General features: G+C 36.5%; 1 protein-coding gene across 26 annotated transcripts in view; it reads right to left on the minus strand.

The window, feature by feature from the left end:
- The window catches only part of LOC103029844 (laminin subunit alpha-3), a 168,630-nt gene that overhangs the window by 113,070 nt on the left and 39,755 nt on the right, over positions 1-15,805 (minus strand). For 8 of the 26 annotated variants that reach the window (XM_049483161.1, XM_049483175.1, XM_049483172.1 and 5 more), the window contains exons 10-20: positions 10,828-10,959; positions 9,998-10,048; positions 9,100-9,144; positions 7,237-7,371; positions 4,557-4,691; positions 4,278-4,418; positions 3,134-3,268; positions 2,195-2,332; positions 1,605-1,739; positions 1,332-1,475; positions 192-326 (exon numbers count right to left, since the gene is read on the minus strand). In XM_049483161.1, coding sequence (XP_049339118.1) covers positions 192-326; positions 1,332-1,475; positions 1,605-1,739; positions 2,195-2,332; positions 3,134-3,268; positions 4,278-4,418; positions 4,557-4,691; positions 7,237-7,371; positions 9,100-9,144; positions 9,998-10,048; positions 10,828-10,959 — 1,326 coding nt within the window. The remainder of the gene's footprint in view (positions 1-191; positions 327-1,331; positions 1,476-1,604; positions 1,740-2,194; positions 2,333-3,133; positions 3,269-4,277; positions 4,419-4,556; positions 4,692-7,236; positions 7,372-9,099; positions 9,145-9,997; positions 10,049-10,827; positions 10,960-15,805) is intronic. The other 18 variants (XM_049483181.1, XM_049483177.1, XM_049483170.1 and 15 more) reach the window with 10 other exon arrangements.

The raw sequence follows: 15,805 nt of genomic DNA on the forward strand, positions 1-15,805 counted from the left end.
ACCTATAAAAAGCAAAACCAAAGAAACTGATTCAGAAACTGAAGTGGTCTCTTCATTTTTTCCAGAGCTGTATCCTACAAAAATAGTTATCATAATATTCACACATGTAAAGATATCATCATTATAACCATAATTAATGCAGAAAAGAGAAAAAAAATCAATTGTTTTGAATGTAGATTAAAAATACGTACGTCTGCAGTTTGGGTATGAGTAGTATCCTGCAGCACACTGATCACACCTCAAGCCAGTAAAGTTGGGTTGACAACGACACTGACCATTCGGACCACATGACCGATCAGAGACTCCTGGACCATCACAGCGACACTCTGAGGAGAGAAATAGAGGTCCAACTAAAAAAAGCAATTTTTGAAACCTTTTCACACAGTTCAGTTTTATTTTGAACTAAAGCAGCAGTCCCTAAAAGTTTTTTCAGTTGGGGCGAAGGGTGGTCCAGCAGTCTAAAGTGCTTCCACTATGATTGGAAGATCGCTGGTTTGAATCCCAGTCATGCAGCTTGCCATCAGCTGCCAAAGCCCCTAGAGAGAGCACAACTGGCCTTGCTCTCTTTGGGTGGGTACAGTAGATGGCGCTCTTTCCTCTCATCACTCCTAGGGTGATGTTGATCAGCGCAAGGAGTCTGTGAGCTGATGTATCAGAACCGAGTTGCTGCACTTTCCTCTGAGTGCGCTGCAGCAGCTAGAAAAGAGGAGGAGTCTGACCTCACATATGTTGGAGGAGGCATGTGCTAGTCTTTACCCTACTTGTGTTGTAGCATCACTAGTGATGGGGGATATACAGCTGAGTAGTAGCTGAATGTGCGGGACAATTAGCCTAGCTAAAAATGTGAGAAAATTAAAAATACATTTTTAAAAGGAAAAAAATTCCCAGCATTGTGAGATGACCAAATATTCTGATTCATGGTACCAGTGCCCTGGTATATGACCATCCCTACAGTTTTTAATATATTAATTAAAAAAAAAAAAAAGTGTGGTCTGGTATATTTGTTGGTTGTAATAGCTCTTTACATGAACAAAATATACTCAAAAACACAGAAATTTATTTTTGATAACCTGCATTAAAAGTAGTCTTCCACATACTCTGTGCAATTACACATTTTCACCAGAGAGGTCACCAAATCCCCAAATCCCGGAAACCTACAGACTGTCACTTTAAGTTCTAATAATATACAGTATAGATTATTTCAAATCATTTTCACTTAGTTTACAGTATATTAAAACTCAAATGAGTTCTAATGATGATCCAAGTGATCTATTAAATTCTGCAGTGAAAAACCTCTTATCTCTAAAATGCGAACTTTACTGTAGAAGCACCTTCTTCAGAGCAATAGGGGAACCTCTGATCTTCTGCAGAGCAGCGCTCACACCTCTGTCCCCTCACTCCAGCTCTACACACACACTGACCCGTCCTCTGATCACATATCTCATTACGGGAGCCTTCAGGAGAACACTGACACGCTGGATTAAAAAAAGAAAGAAAGAAAGAAAGAAAGAAAGTGACTTAATCTTTAATACAGTGTATAAAGTTACTATAAATATCAAACAATACTCATTCAGTGAGTGCATATTAATAATATCAGGACGTACGTCTGCAGTTTGGGTATGAGTAGTATCCTGCAGCACACTGATCACACCTCAGTCCAGCAAAGTTGGGAAGACAACGGCACTGACCATTCGGACCACATGACCGGTCAGAGACTCCTGGACCATCACAGCGGCACTCTGAGGAGAGAATGAGATAGCATATTAAAAATACAAATAAATAAAATTGCACCAAGGTATGTTGGAATGGAATGAGGCTTCATATGTGTAAAGGTAATGATGAAATATGTAAATAATTTCAAAATTAGAGCAAATGGAACGTTTATAAAGGAAAACTGTACAATTAAAGAGACTCTAGTACCCTGTAAGAAACCTCTAGCCTGGATACAAGATGAGATATGGTTGGGCATGCTGAACCTGTAAATGTTCTGTACAGCATCCTGCAGGAAATGTTGTAGCTGGGCCTGTAGGTCCTGCTCTACATTCATTTATATCTGCCTGAGACTACAGAACTGCATGTTGATTTTTAAAGTTATCTAGGGTATGTACTTTTTTGGCAACAGTGGTATATGTTGGTGTAGAAAAACACCGTTGAAAGTGAAGAGCCTTCTCCACACATTTCAAGCAGTCATTACCAGAGCAATAGGGGAACCTCTGATCTTCTGCAGAGCAGCGCTCACACCTCTGTCCCCTCACTCCAGGCCTACACACACACTGACCCGTCCTCTGATCACATATCTCTTCTCTCGAGCCTTCAAGTGAACACTGACACGCTGAGAAAAAATGGGACTGCATTATTCACAGAGTAAAAAGCTAAAATGACAGAAATGAAAAAATAAATAAAGTAATTATTTTATAGGCAGAATTCATATAGCACTGGAAAAAAAAATTAAGAGACCACTTCAGTTTCTGAATCCGTTTCTCTGATTTTGCTTTTTATAGGTAAATGTTTAAGTAAATGAACATTGTTGTTTTATTCTATAAACTACAAACAACATTTCTCCCAAATTTTTAATACAAATACTGTCATTTAGAGCATTTATTTGCATAAAATAAGTGAAATGGCTGAAATAACAGAAAAAAAGATAAGAAATCAATATGCATCTTGGCATCATGTTCTCCTCATCAGTCTTACACACTGATTTTGGATAACTTTATGCTGCTTCACTCCTGGTGCATTTAGATTTACAGCATTTATTGGCAGACATTGAGAAATGTCTAAAATAACAAAAAAAAGATGCAGAGCTTTCAGACCTCAAATAATGCAAAAAAAAAAAAAGTTCATTAGTTTTCATAAGTTTTAAGAGTTCAGAAATCCCTCCTTTTTTGAGGAGAACTTGGCATTTTCTCCTCCACCAGTCTTACACACTGCTTTAGATAACTTTATGCCACTCCTGCTGCAAAAATTCAAACAGTTCAGCTTAGTTTGATGGTTTGTGTACATCCATTCTTCCTCTAGATTATATTCCAGAGGTTTTTAATTTGGTAAAATCAAAGAAACTCATAATTTTAAAGTGGGCTCTTATTTTTTTTCCAGAGCTGTCTTTCTTTTTGAGTGAACATTCAGCACGTACGTCTGCATACTGGGTATCCATAATATCCTGCAGCACACTGCTCACACCGCAATCCAGCAAAGTTGGAACGACAACGACACTGACCATTCGGACCACATGAAGGGTCAGCCACTCCTGGACCATCACAGCGGCACTCTGAGAGAGAACAAAATGTCTAATTGATTAAATTCTATTTATTTCTGGTCAGATTTACACAAATCCAACTTTTTCCTTGAGCTAAAAAAGACTAAAACAACATGTGCCATACTTTTTAAATACACCTTTTAAATTACTTTAAAACATTAAAGGCCTGGGGTTTCAATTAAAAGTGCTAATAAATTAGAATAAACCAATTTTATTGTACATCTTATTGACAATTTATATATAAACATATATTTCACTTATATAAAAAATCTTTTAACAACAAATGTTTCAACAAACATTTTGATGAAAGTGATGCACTAAAAACATGTAATAGTAAAGTAAAGGAACCTTTTTTATCATATAAAATATTCACATAATTTTGTATTTGGCCTCTGACCAGCAAATAAATATGAAACACTATCACTATTTGCACTAAAAAGCAATTTGTCACCCACTCTTTTTGTTTTAATTTTGAGACATTCTGATTCTGACTTCTAAACTGTCCTTAATATTTTATCCTACTTTTATTAAGAACATACCAATAGAAATGCCCCAAAATTACGTTAAAACAAGTCCTTTTACATTAAAAGTTGCTTTTTTCTCCTGAAAAAGTTCCCCCTTTTAGGGCTGCAAGGGTTTTGACTGACAGAGACTACATGCATTTAGCAATGTGGTTTACATTGAAATAATAGTGCAGCTCAAAACACCATGGGACATGTCATCTGCTGGTGTTGGTCCACTGTGTTTTATCAAGTCCAAAGTCAGTGCAGTTTTTTTTCCCAGAATTTTCCAGCAGGAGTTGGCACACTGCCCACACTGCCAAAAGCACCAATTGGTCTTAGGTATATAATATTCTAATTTTCTGAGACACTGATTATTGGGTTTTCATTGATTGTAAGCCATAATCATCAACAATAAATTAGATCACTCTGTGTGTAATACATCTACTGTATATAATATATGAGTTTCTCATTTTGAACTGAATTACTGAAATAAAGGTATAATATTACTTTATCATTACCATCAGAGCAATAAGGGAACCTCTGATCTCCTGAAATACAGCATTCACACCTCGGTCCAGTCACTCCATCTCTACAGTCACACTGACCGGACTCCTGATCACACCTCTCTCCAAGAGAGCCTTCACGTGAGCACTGACACGCTGGAGGGAAAGAAGATACGACATCAGTGAGAGTGATTCTGATCTTGGTCAATTAACAGGGTGAATGCTGGAAACGATGCCCAAATTTATATTTAAGCCTGTGGATTATATTTAAATATTAAAAACATCAGCACATACGTCTGCAGACCGGGTATCCGTAATATCCTTCAGCACACTGATCACACCTCAGTCCAGCGAAGTGAGCACGACAACGACACTGACCATTCAGACCACATGACTGATCAGCTACTCCTGGACCATCACAGCGGCACTCTGAGAGAGAGAAAAAAACTAATTTAATCAGGCTTTTTTTTTTTTTTTTTTTTTTTTTTGCATGAGGACAAAAATACACTGCTTTATGATGTATATAATGAAAAAAAAACATGAAAATGACACTTTTATTCAGTATATTCAGCTAAACTGAATTTACACTCTAAAAAATGATTCAGAGTGTTAGTAAACAAAACATAATAAAAAAAGAGTCCATTCAGCATAAAATAATATCTTAGTTACATTTATTTCAAATAGTAAGTTCAGACAAATTTAAAATGTATTTCTTTTTGTTTTTTTACAGAAATGGCTATTTTACAGTATATGTTTGCACATACACTTTTTAAATTACTTTACAACAGTAAATGCCTTGGGGTTTTAAATAAAATTGCTAATAAATAAGAAAATAACTATTTTTATGTACATCTTTTTTGTTATTTAAAGTCTACATAGTGTACACAGATATGAAAACATATCAACAATTTATATATCAACATACACTGTATATATCACTTATAATACATATATATCAGTATTATTAATTGTTTTAACAAACATTGGGATGACATTGGTGCACTAAAATGGAGATAATAGTTAATAGTTAATAATAGGAACTGTCTACTCTCTCTATTTTTGGGGGGGTATTTATCTTTATCTATTTTGTATATTCTATTTTAATTGTATTCTTTTATTTTGTTATCTTATTTTATCTATATATCTATTTTAATAACAGCTCTTGGGTGTAAACTGGATCGTGAGATCACAATTCCGTTCCACCTCATGTACCACATGTGATGCGAATGATAATAAAACCTCCTTAAATCCTTGTATCCTTAAAAGGAAAGGAACTTTTTTCTTTTTAAGTGTAAAATATTCACATCATTTTCCTTAAAATAATTTCCTGATGTTTTTTCAACATACATACATACATTTTTTTTTTTTTCATTTTTAAGTTCAGACAGTTTTTTTTTGTTCTGCAGCATTTTTAATTGTTTTGGATTGCATAATTTGCATCAGCACAACAACAGACAAATTTTAAGTTTACCAAATGACAAAAATTGACCGCCAGAACTTAAAAAAAAAAAAAAAAAAGTGCACAGTTCTTTTCTCCCCCCTCCTCAATTTGGAGACTAACGTATTCGCATTTTCCACTGGTTCCTGCAGCCTCAAATTAATGAAGATTTATAAAGTTTCATTAAATTATGTTGGTGGAGTAAACAGTAGTGTCACGGTACCACAGTGCTGGAATACACTGAGCTCCTGAGAGCTGAGACCCATTCTTTCACTAATGTTTGTAGAAGCAGTCCCAGCATGCCTAGCTGCTGCTTTTATTTTACACCCGTGACCATGGAAGTGATTGGAAATTGAGTTTAATGATTTGGGTGGAGGCAGTGCCCTAATTCTCGTTAAACTGCGGTTGTTCTTATTACTGTATCTGTCTCCACCCCTCTTGTTATTGTTGCCAGGTGTTCACTGTTTTGTCTCTGCCGCATGTTGCTTTAGTCAGACCTTGCTTATGTGTCTGTTGCGTATGATATTTTATTTAACACATTTGCAGTTGTGCTGATGGTCAGGACTGTTTATCAGCCTGTGTTTTGTCTTCTGTTTAGATCTTCTGTTCTGGTGTTTTGGACACCCAGGCGTTGTTTAAATAAAGTGAGCCTTTCATTTACATTCAGACTCCCGTATTTTCCAGACTTGAGGCGCAACTTATTATAAGGCGCACTATCAATGAACTATCAATTTTCCGATCTATTGTCACACATAAGGCACACTGGAGTATAAGGCGAATTAAGTGACACTAGTAAGAAACAAAGTCAAAGTAAAACGAGTGCAGCATTTTTTACAGCCCTGTTTTCCTTAAAACGTCTCCTAATCTCTCCTAATCTGAGTTTAATAGAGTTATTTCTAGTTCTTATCATATCAACACCTGATTTGGCAAAATTTGGTAAATGAGGTGAAAGTCAGGTGAGCTGCTGACGGAACTGAACATAATATACACATGCTGGCTGAGAGCATCCAGGAGAAATCTGGAAGTACATACTTTTACTGTATGTATGTTTATTTGCATCTGTTCAAATCATATGTGGTGCTTTTTTCAGGTAAAAATACTCATATTGCTGAGATAAACGGATTAGTGTAATTTGCTTTGGTGCCTAAAACTTTTTTTTTTTTGTCATATCACCAAGAATATCATTATCGCAAAAATACCCTGCAATATCATAATATTATTTTAGGGCCATACCTATACATACCTTTAGTAATAAAAAGTAATATAAAGTATTAAAAGTCAGAAACACTAAAAGATACTTTGAAGATACTTCAAATCTAGTAATAGTATTAATAACAAAGTACTTATACTTCATTACCTGCCACCTCTGAATGTCTGTCTACTGTCCAAACACACATAATTTTGTACAGTACTAGAACTTAACCTCAAGTCTTAAAGTATTATTCTTACTATTGCAGAGCCAATTCAATCTGGATCATCTGTTTTAAATAGGAGAATATAAATGAACTGAATAAACTGATCAGTCTGAAAGCTCACCCCGGCAGTTAGGGAAGTAGAGGTAGCCTGAAAGACAGCGGTCACACCTCTCGCCTGTAACTCCCGGACGACATAAACAGCGGCCAGAAGCAGTGCAGACCTCTGGAACTGAGCCCCTCTGCTCACAATCACACGCTGCAGAACAACAAACATGCATACAGATATTAAATCTTCACCATCATCACCATCATTTTATCCAGTGAAAGAGTAGATATGCCCTACTGTCCTACGGGTCTGAAACTAAATTAAATGCAAGATATAAACCATTGTAAAATCCATCCTTCAACTTAATCTTACACCCTGTGATTGCTACTTTACACTGCACAAACAGTCTATTTTTACGCCTGCCACCTGCATCGATTAAAAAGCAAAGACGCTTATGAATTTATCTACACTGATGACTGTATATATATATATACACACACACAGACTTTTTTGAAATTTGTAGAAAATGAGAAATGGCTGAAATAACAAAAACAATGCAGATCTCAAATAATGCAAAGAAAACATTGGCATATTTATAAAGTTTTAAGAGTTCAGAAATCAATATTTGGTGGAATAACCCTGGTTATTAATCACAGTTTTTTTCATGCATCTTGGCATGTTCTTCTCCACCAGTCTTACACACTGCTTTTGGATAACTTTTTTTTAGCCACTCCTGGTGGAAAGATTCAAGCAGTTCAGTTTGGTTTGTTGGCTTGTGATCATCCAACTTCCTCTAGATTATAGTCAGAGGTTTTCAAATTGATCAAATCAAAGAAACTCATACATTTTAAGTGGTCTCTTATTTTTTTCCTGAGCTGCATATCTACACAGAAGACTGTAACTATATCTACACAGTAGCAACTGTCTTTGGAACATGTTGAAGTTCTGAAATGCAGAAATGGATATATGTTACTAATTTAAAATAAGTCAAAATAAAGTTAAAAGGTAAAAGATTAAATATCATGGGTTCAAACTCTCTGCAATCAAATAAAAGTCAAAGTAAATATAAGAACTACTGTTTTTTTATTTTTTATGATTTCCCATACTGTGGCAACATTTTGTTGTGAAAAAAAAAATGAACACCTGCGAAAAAAATCCTGATACTGCTTTAGAATGGTAAATGTTGATGCTACACTGACTGTAATAGAGAGAAGAGCGCAATCACAGCAGAAAGTATGGTGGTGTGATTATCCGGGCGAGGAATTCTGATGCAGGTAGATGATAAGGAAGTGTTCTAGTGTTTAAGTGTTCACTACTGAGTAGACTAAACAGATCCCCCAGTTTAGCAGCACAGTAATGAAGGAGAGAGACCTATTTTGGTCACAGTCCTTAAATGTGAATGCTGGTCGTAGCCTTTAGCTTTTAGTGCACTACACAGGAAGTAGCCTTGGCCGACCTCGCTCTGTGTGTTAGTGGTGTGTGTAGTGATGCAGTGTGCAGGCCAAGAAGCTGTCAGCTATCCCACAAAACCCTCACATCTCACAAAAACAAATGGGTAGAACCCCGTTCCTTAGACTATATCCTCCAGTGCTCTACAGGAGTGAACACTTCCCTCCTGAAGCTTCTTATTTGGCTTTCTGACCAGACCAAGAAAGGGTGGGACAGAGGATTAGTGCCCACAGACCCTGAGCGACCCAGAACAGGAAAATATGTTCCATTACAAGCACAAGATTTCCACTATGCCCAGATTTATTATTATTTTTTTATTACAATGAAAGAGAGAGAGAGAGAGAGAGGGGGAGAGAGGGAGAGAGAGAGGAAGGGAAATAGAGGCAGAGGGAGATAGAGAGAGATAACAAAGGAATTATGAAACTGAATCAATTCCAAACACACAGAAAGCAATATTATTATAGTCATTAATAAAGACTCTGTACTCACGCTGACATCTGGGTGCCCCGAAATATCCCACCGGACAATTTCGGTCTAAAAGAGAGAGAGAGTGAGAGATATATATATAAGTATACATATATAAAGGTACAGATAAAGAGACAGAAAGAGAAATAGATAAAGCAATAGAGAAACAGAGTGATGGACATTAGGATAGAGACAGAGACTGTGGAAACAGATATAGAGAGACTGAGATATAGATAAAAGATAGAAACGGAGATACAGAGTGATAATAGACAGATGAAGATATAGATACAGAGAAATCAAGATACAGAGATATATGATAGAGATAAAACAAAAATAAAAATGCATTAAAAAATGAGACAGAGAGAGTGAGATAATGACAAACATGATGAGCGACAGAAAAATAATATAGAGATAGAATAAAGATATACAGAGATAGAGGGTGTTAAAAGGTTAAGATATAAAAGTAGATATAAAGAGACAGAATTAGATATAGATAAATAGAGATTTATATAAAAAATGAATACATTGTGATAGAGAGAAAACGATTTGAGACTGAGACAAATAGAGATACAGACAAATAGAGAGATAGAGACAGACATAGAGAAAGGATGATAAAGAGTGATAAAGAGACAGATAGCAAGATAGAGATAAAGAGAGAGAGAGAAAAAGAGGGAGGGAGGGAAGAAGGGAGAGAGAGAGAGAGAGAGAGAAAGAGAGGGAGGGAGGGAGAGAGAGAGAGAGAGAGAGAGGGAGGGAGAGAGAGAGAGAGAGAGAGAGAGAGAGAGAGAGAGAGAGAGAGAGAGAGAGAGAGAAAATGAGAACCAATAACATGAAAATGCCTTATTTTTTTATATTTTCTTATTATATAACATTAAAAATCAAATATCTTTACTGTGTTTCAAAAAACATATAAAAAATGTACCATAAATATTTCCAGCTGGAGACTTTGTGGTGGTCACGATGACGGGATAAGCTGAAAAAAGATACAGAGCTGCTTTAAGACAGTCATAGTATGAATAGATAGTAGATTATAGTTCACACTGTGATAGATAACACAATTAGGTGTCTTTTAATTCAATGTTATCAAGTGATCAATAAGTTAATCAATAGATCTCTTACTTCTTGTTGCTCTATTATCTTATTTGTAAGTAGTTGCTACTTAGCTTCTATATTTCTGCAACATGATGCAGTGCTGTTATGGTGTTGCTAAATGGTTGCTATACAGGTGCTATGATGTTGGTAGGTGGTCACCATAGAATCCCTGGTGGTTGCTATGGTGTTTCTATGGTATTGCCATGATATTCCAGGTATCTGCAATGGTGCTCCTTCTGATGGTTGCTTTGGTTTCTCAGATGGTTGATTGGGTGTTGGATACTGGTTGCTATACGGCTACTAGGGTGTTGCTATGCATCTTTATACCATGTCAAAAATGTTAATGCTGACCTGAAGCTGATAAGCCATAAACTATAAAGTCTAATACTGATTAATACAGAATTAATCAGCTAGTAGACAGAACAGGAAGTGGTGTAAATCATCATGCAGATTTCGAAACTTCCTGCTACTGATTTTGATCCAGCACCAGTTTTTTAAAGCTTCTATCCAGGATATCCTTAATCAGAGCTTCTCTTCCTGCACTTCCAAGGAAAAACCGAGTAAAGCCAAAACTGACTTTTATCGGTCAAAGAAAATTCAACAATCTGTCTGTGCACTAATTAGGAAGCTTGTTTAATAAGAGATAGGAGCGGTACGTACGGATGCATTGTGGGTAGCCGTAGTATCCACTGGCACAGCGCTCACAGTTGCTGCCGCTGTATTGAGGTTTACACAGACAGCGTCCCGTTCCCATCTCACAGCCCATCGTAGTTCGGGGGTCACACCTGCAGGCTGAGGGTCAGACACATTTCACATTTTCATTTAAGATGATGATGCGTATGAAAATACCGATATTGGATACAGTGGATCAACAGCAGCAGATGATGCACTCTCCAAACCATCACTGATCATCAGTAAATTTTACATTTCATTTGTAAATTAAGAGAGCAGAGTCTGGAGGAAGAGTGGAGAGACACACAGTCCAAACTGCTCGAGGTCTAGTGTGAAGTTTCCACCAATCAGTGATGGTTTGGAGAGACATGTTCATCATCTGCTGGTGTTGATCCACTGTGTTTTATTATCAAGTCTAAAGTCAGTGCAGTTTTGTTTTCCCACAAAATCTTACAGCACTTCATGCTTCCCTCTGCTGCTGACAACTTTTATAGAGATGTAGATTTCATTTTCCAGCAGGACTTGGGCACACTGCCCACACTGCCAAAAATACCAGTTGGTCTTAGGTATATAATATTCTAATTTTCTGAGGCACTGATTTTTGGGTTTTCATTAGCTGTGAGCCATAATCATAAACAATAAAATAAATAAACACTTAAAATAGATCACTCTGTGTTTAATACATTTGTATAATATAACATTAGGAGTTTCACATTTTGAGATGAATTATTTAAATAAAATAACTTTTTAATGATATTCTATTTTTTTGAGATGCACTAGTGTATATATAAATATATAAATCTCATTATACTGATCTGCATAAAAAATATGTATGAGGTAAGGTCAGTAAGAATTAGATTTTTAAATATAAAAATAAATAAAAAATTGTGTGCAATGAAATCTGCCTATCGAAAGACATCCAAACAGTTAAATAGGACCCCTAGAAAGAATAGCAGGGGCATCTGCCACAGCTAATGGTTATCCAGAAAATAATCAAATATAGCTTTACAAATTAATTTAAATATGAATACAAAATAAAAAAATAAATCAATTAATAAACAAATAAAACATTTATTGAATACTGAACATTTTAATATTCCAACCTAATTCTGCCTTTTCACATATTTTCACTTCAGCAACATTATGTAGTAAGGATGTCCCATTTTCTTTCATATACAACAATATAATGATTTTTGAAATGATAAAACATACATATTATGATTATAGGGGTATTCAGTTTTTTTGTTTTATTTTACTGTATTCCACAAAGTTTAAGGGTCTTTTTGCATAATTGTTTATGTTAAATATTCTGTACTTATATAATGTGGTACATTTTTGTAACATTCCATTATTAATGCATTCAAAATTCTTGGTACATTACTGTTGTTTCCAAAATTGATAATTGTTTCAGATTTTTTAAGTTTCTACTGAATAGTCTAAAGAACACATTTAAATTGTTATATTTATACGAAATAAATCTTTCCTATGTCTTTTGTTGCAGTAGTATATTATTGAATTTCAAAAGGTATATATTTGTCATTTTATATTGCCAAGAATATCATGAAAACAAAAAATAAGCAATTTTACATTAATGAATCAGCTTTAGAATCATGTAGATTCTCCTCTGACAACAGTAACAGTATCATAATACTTCAGTCCACTAAGTGTATGCACACAAAAACTGTGTTTTAGTTAATCTATTAATAAAAGCAAACAAAATCAGGCAGGAAACTGTAGTTTAAAAGTAAAGAAATGAAGATCTGATCAGTCCTCAGTCCTGTATGTTACAGCTTCACTCCTCATTAGAGAATTTTCCCACAGACATCCCAGTCACTGACAGGCTGCGCTGGTATTAAAGCTGAACATGGCAGGTAGCTATTTCCAGCAGCAGTGCAGACCGGTAACAATGTAAACACGCTCATTCCCAGTTTAGAGACATACTGGACGAGTGCGGCTCTCTTCCACTGACTCCTTAACATTCCACAGCACACAATGAGCTATTAAACCAACGCTGTTTACAGTAGTGCTGTAAATCTGCTCCAGGTCCGGATGCCAGAGGTTGAAAAATGTCAGCGGGCGTCACAGTCTGAAGTATACTTCATTCTGAGGAGCTTTTTTTTTTTTTTTTTTTTTTTTTTTTTACATAGGGCATCTCACAATCCCTAATGTTTAAATTCCTATTTTCATTTATTATCAATGTTTTGTTATATACTGTACATATAGTGGCAAGAAGAGTATGTGAAGTTTTCGGAACTTTCATAGTTTTCTGCATAAATAGGTCATAAAGGGTATTAACAAATATACTGGTATCTTAAAAAAATTAACATCATTAAAAAAGTTACTTTATTTCAGAGATTTTGTTCAAAGTCTGAAACTCATACATTATATAGATTATAGAAACTTCACACTAGACCTCAAGCAGCTTGGACTGTGTGTCTCTCCACTCTTCCTCCAGACTCTGCTACCTTAATTTAGTTAGAATTTGGTTAGAATAACAAACGATCTACTTACGGCCGCCGACCAAGGCTGTGTTTCCCTACTGGTACTTCTCGATCTGAGCGCAGCCTTTGATACAATAGATCATACTATCCTTTTAGAAAGACTAGAGAACATGGTCGGTGTAACCGGAACCGCCTTATCATGGTTTAAATCGTACTTAACCGATCACTATCAGTTTGTGAGGTTAAATGATATATGTCTTCCAGTTATACCAAGGTAAGATATGGAATTCCACAAGGCTCTATATTAGGACCGTTATTATTTACATTATATATGCTCCCACTGGGCAAAGTTATTAGAAAACATGATGTGAATTTTCATTGTTATGCGGATGACACTCAGCTCTTCATATCAGCCAAACCTGATGACAGAGTGAGATTAAAGAAAATTGAGGATTGTGTAGAAGATGTAAAATCATGGATGTCGCATAACTTCCTCCTATTAAATAGTGATAAAACAGAAGTTCTCCTATTAGGCCCCAAAGCTGCTAGAAATAAATTATCAGACTTAATGCTAAATCTGGCTGACTTCTCAGCCACACCTGGTTCAGCAGCTAAAAACCTTGGAGTTATTATAGATTCAGATCTAGCATTCGATAAACACATATCTAATATAACTAGAACAGCTTTTCTACACCTCCGTAATATTGCCAAGCTAAGAAATGCCCTATCACTGCATGACGCAGAAAAATTAGTCCATGCCTTCATTACCTCAAGGCTAGATTATTGTAATGCGCTACTGTCTGCTACTGTCGGCAGTAACTTAAATAAACTTCAGCTAGTTCAAAATGCTGCAGCCAGGGTCCTTACTAAAACGAGAAAATTTGAGCATATTAGTCCAGTCCTATCAGCACTTCATTGGCTTCCAGTCAAATTCCGCATAGACTATAAAATTCTCCTGTTAACGTATAAAGCCCTACACGGGCTCGCTCCTGAGTATTTACGAGACCTCATCTCCTATTATGAACCACCGCGATTACTTAGATCTCAGGGTGCTGGTTTATTAGTAGTTCCTAAAATTCAGAGGAGCTCTGCAGGAGGAAGAGCTTTCTCTTATAAAGCGCCTCAACTCTGGAATAATCTCCCCGAATATGTTCGGGACTCAGACACAGTCTCAATCTTTAAGTCTAGACTGAAAACTTACTTGTTTAGTTTAGCTTTTGGTAATTAATGTTTTTCCCTTTAGATAAGGCTGCAGATTCAGGGGTTCATGGACAGAGGAAATTGTGGTAAACTGAGATGCTGGTGCTGCTGTTCTCCCACTGCACACGGTCACTCAGGTTTGTGGACGGTGGAGTGGGTGGATGCCAGTGTTTCAGGGAGCCTCCATGTCTATGTTACCTTCTGGCTCTCTGTCTTTAGTTAGGCTGTTTTATTTAGATCTGCCGGAGTCATTTGCCACACTCTGATAATGTTTTATATTCTCTGTTTTACATAAATCCAGTCAAAACTAATTCCATCTCTCTGCCTTCCTCCGAGTTACTGAATGCCCACCTGTCTGACCCGATACCGATGGATGTTGGACCCTCAGGCTCTCATGTCCTCTGTCTGGCCAGACTGGAAGTTTCTGAAGTCAGCTCTTCTCCATCCACCACCACAGATCAGCTGCTCATCATCCATCTTACTCTATAAGCCATTAGTGGAGCTGCTATACACCTGAATATATAAAACCTATGTGGATGTATGAAAGACTTTTTAAAATTAATTTAAAAGCCATTGACCAGTGGTAGGATGGTCCCCCCTTTAATGTGAGTCTTGGTCCTCCCAAGGTTTCTTCCTCCTCCTGCAGCTCTGAGGGAGTTTTCCCTTGCCTCCGCGCTCACTGGGGGTTCTGTATTCTGTATATTCTATGTTTAATCTTTTGCCTGATTCTTTTTCCTGTAATCATGTTTCTGTGAAGCTGCTTTGTGCCAACACCAGTTGTAAAAAGCGCTATACAAATAAATTTGATTTGATTTGATTTAATTTACAAATGAAATGTAAAATTTACTGATGATCAGTGATGGTTTGGAGAGAAATGTCATCTGCTGGTGTTGATCCACTGTGTTTTATTATCAAGTTTCGAGGAAAATCTTACAGCACTTAATGCCTCCCTCTGCTGACAACTTTTATACAGATGTGGATTTTATTTTCCAGCAGAACTTGGCACATTGCCCACACTACCTAAAGAACCAATCAGTCCATATATATATGCCGTATATCCAGATATGTTTTAACATCAGCGCTGCGACCCGCTGCAAGAACCGAAAAATCCTCTCCAGCAAGGGTGGGTGTGGGGGAGTTCCCTACTAGCCCACCGTGCTCCACAAAACAAGCAAGCTGATTGGCTGTTTCTCCTGAAAGGCGGAACGTTATCCTTGAACTGGCTCTGTGATTGGCATTAAGAGATTTCCCATTCACACACAGCCAGCCTCATTGATAATACAGCTGATCGGAGCAAACCGATTCGGGGCTGCTGCACATTTATT

This window comes from Astyanax mexicanus, chromosome 8 (genome assembly GCF_023375975.1).
Source record: "Astyanax mexicanus isolate ESR-SI-001 chromosome 8, AstMex3_surface, whole genome shotgun sequence".
Lineage (NCBI taxonomy): Eukaryota > Metazoa > Chordata > Actinopteri > Characiformes > Acestrorhamphidae > Astyanax > Astyanax mexicanus.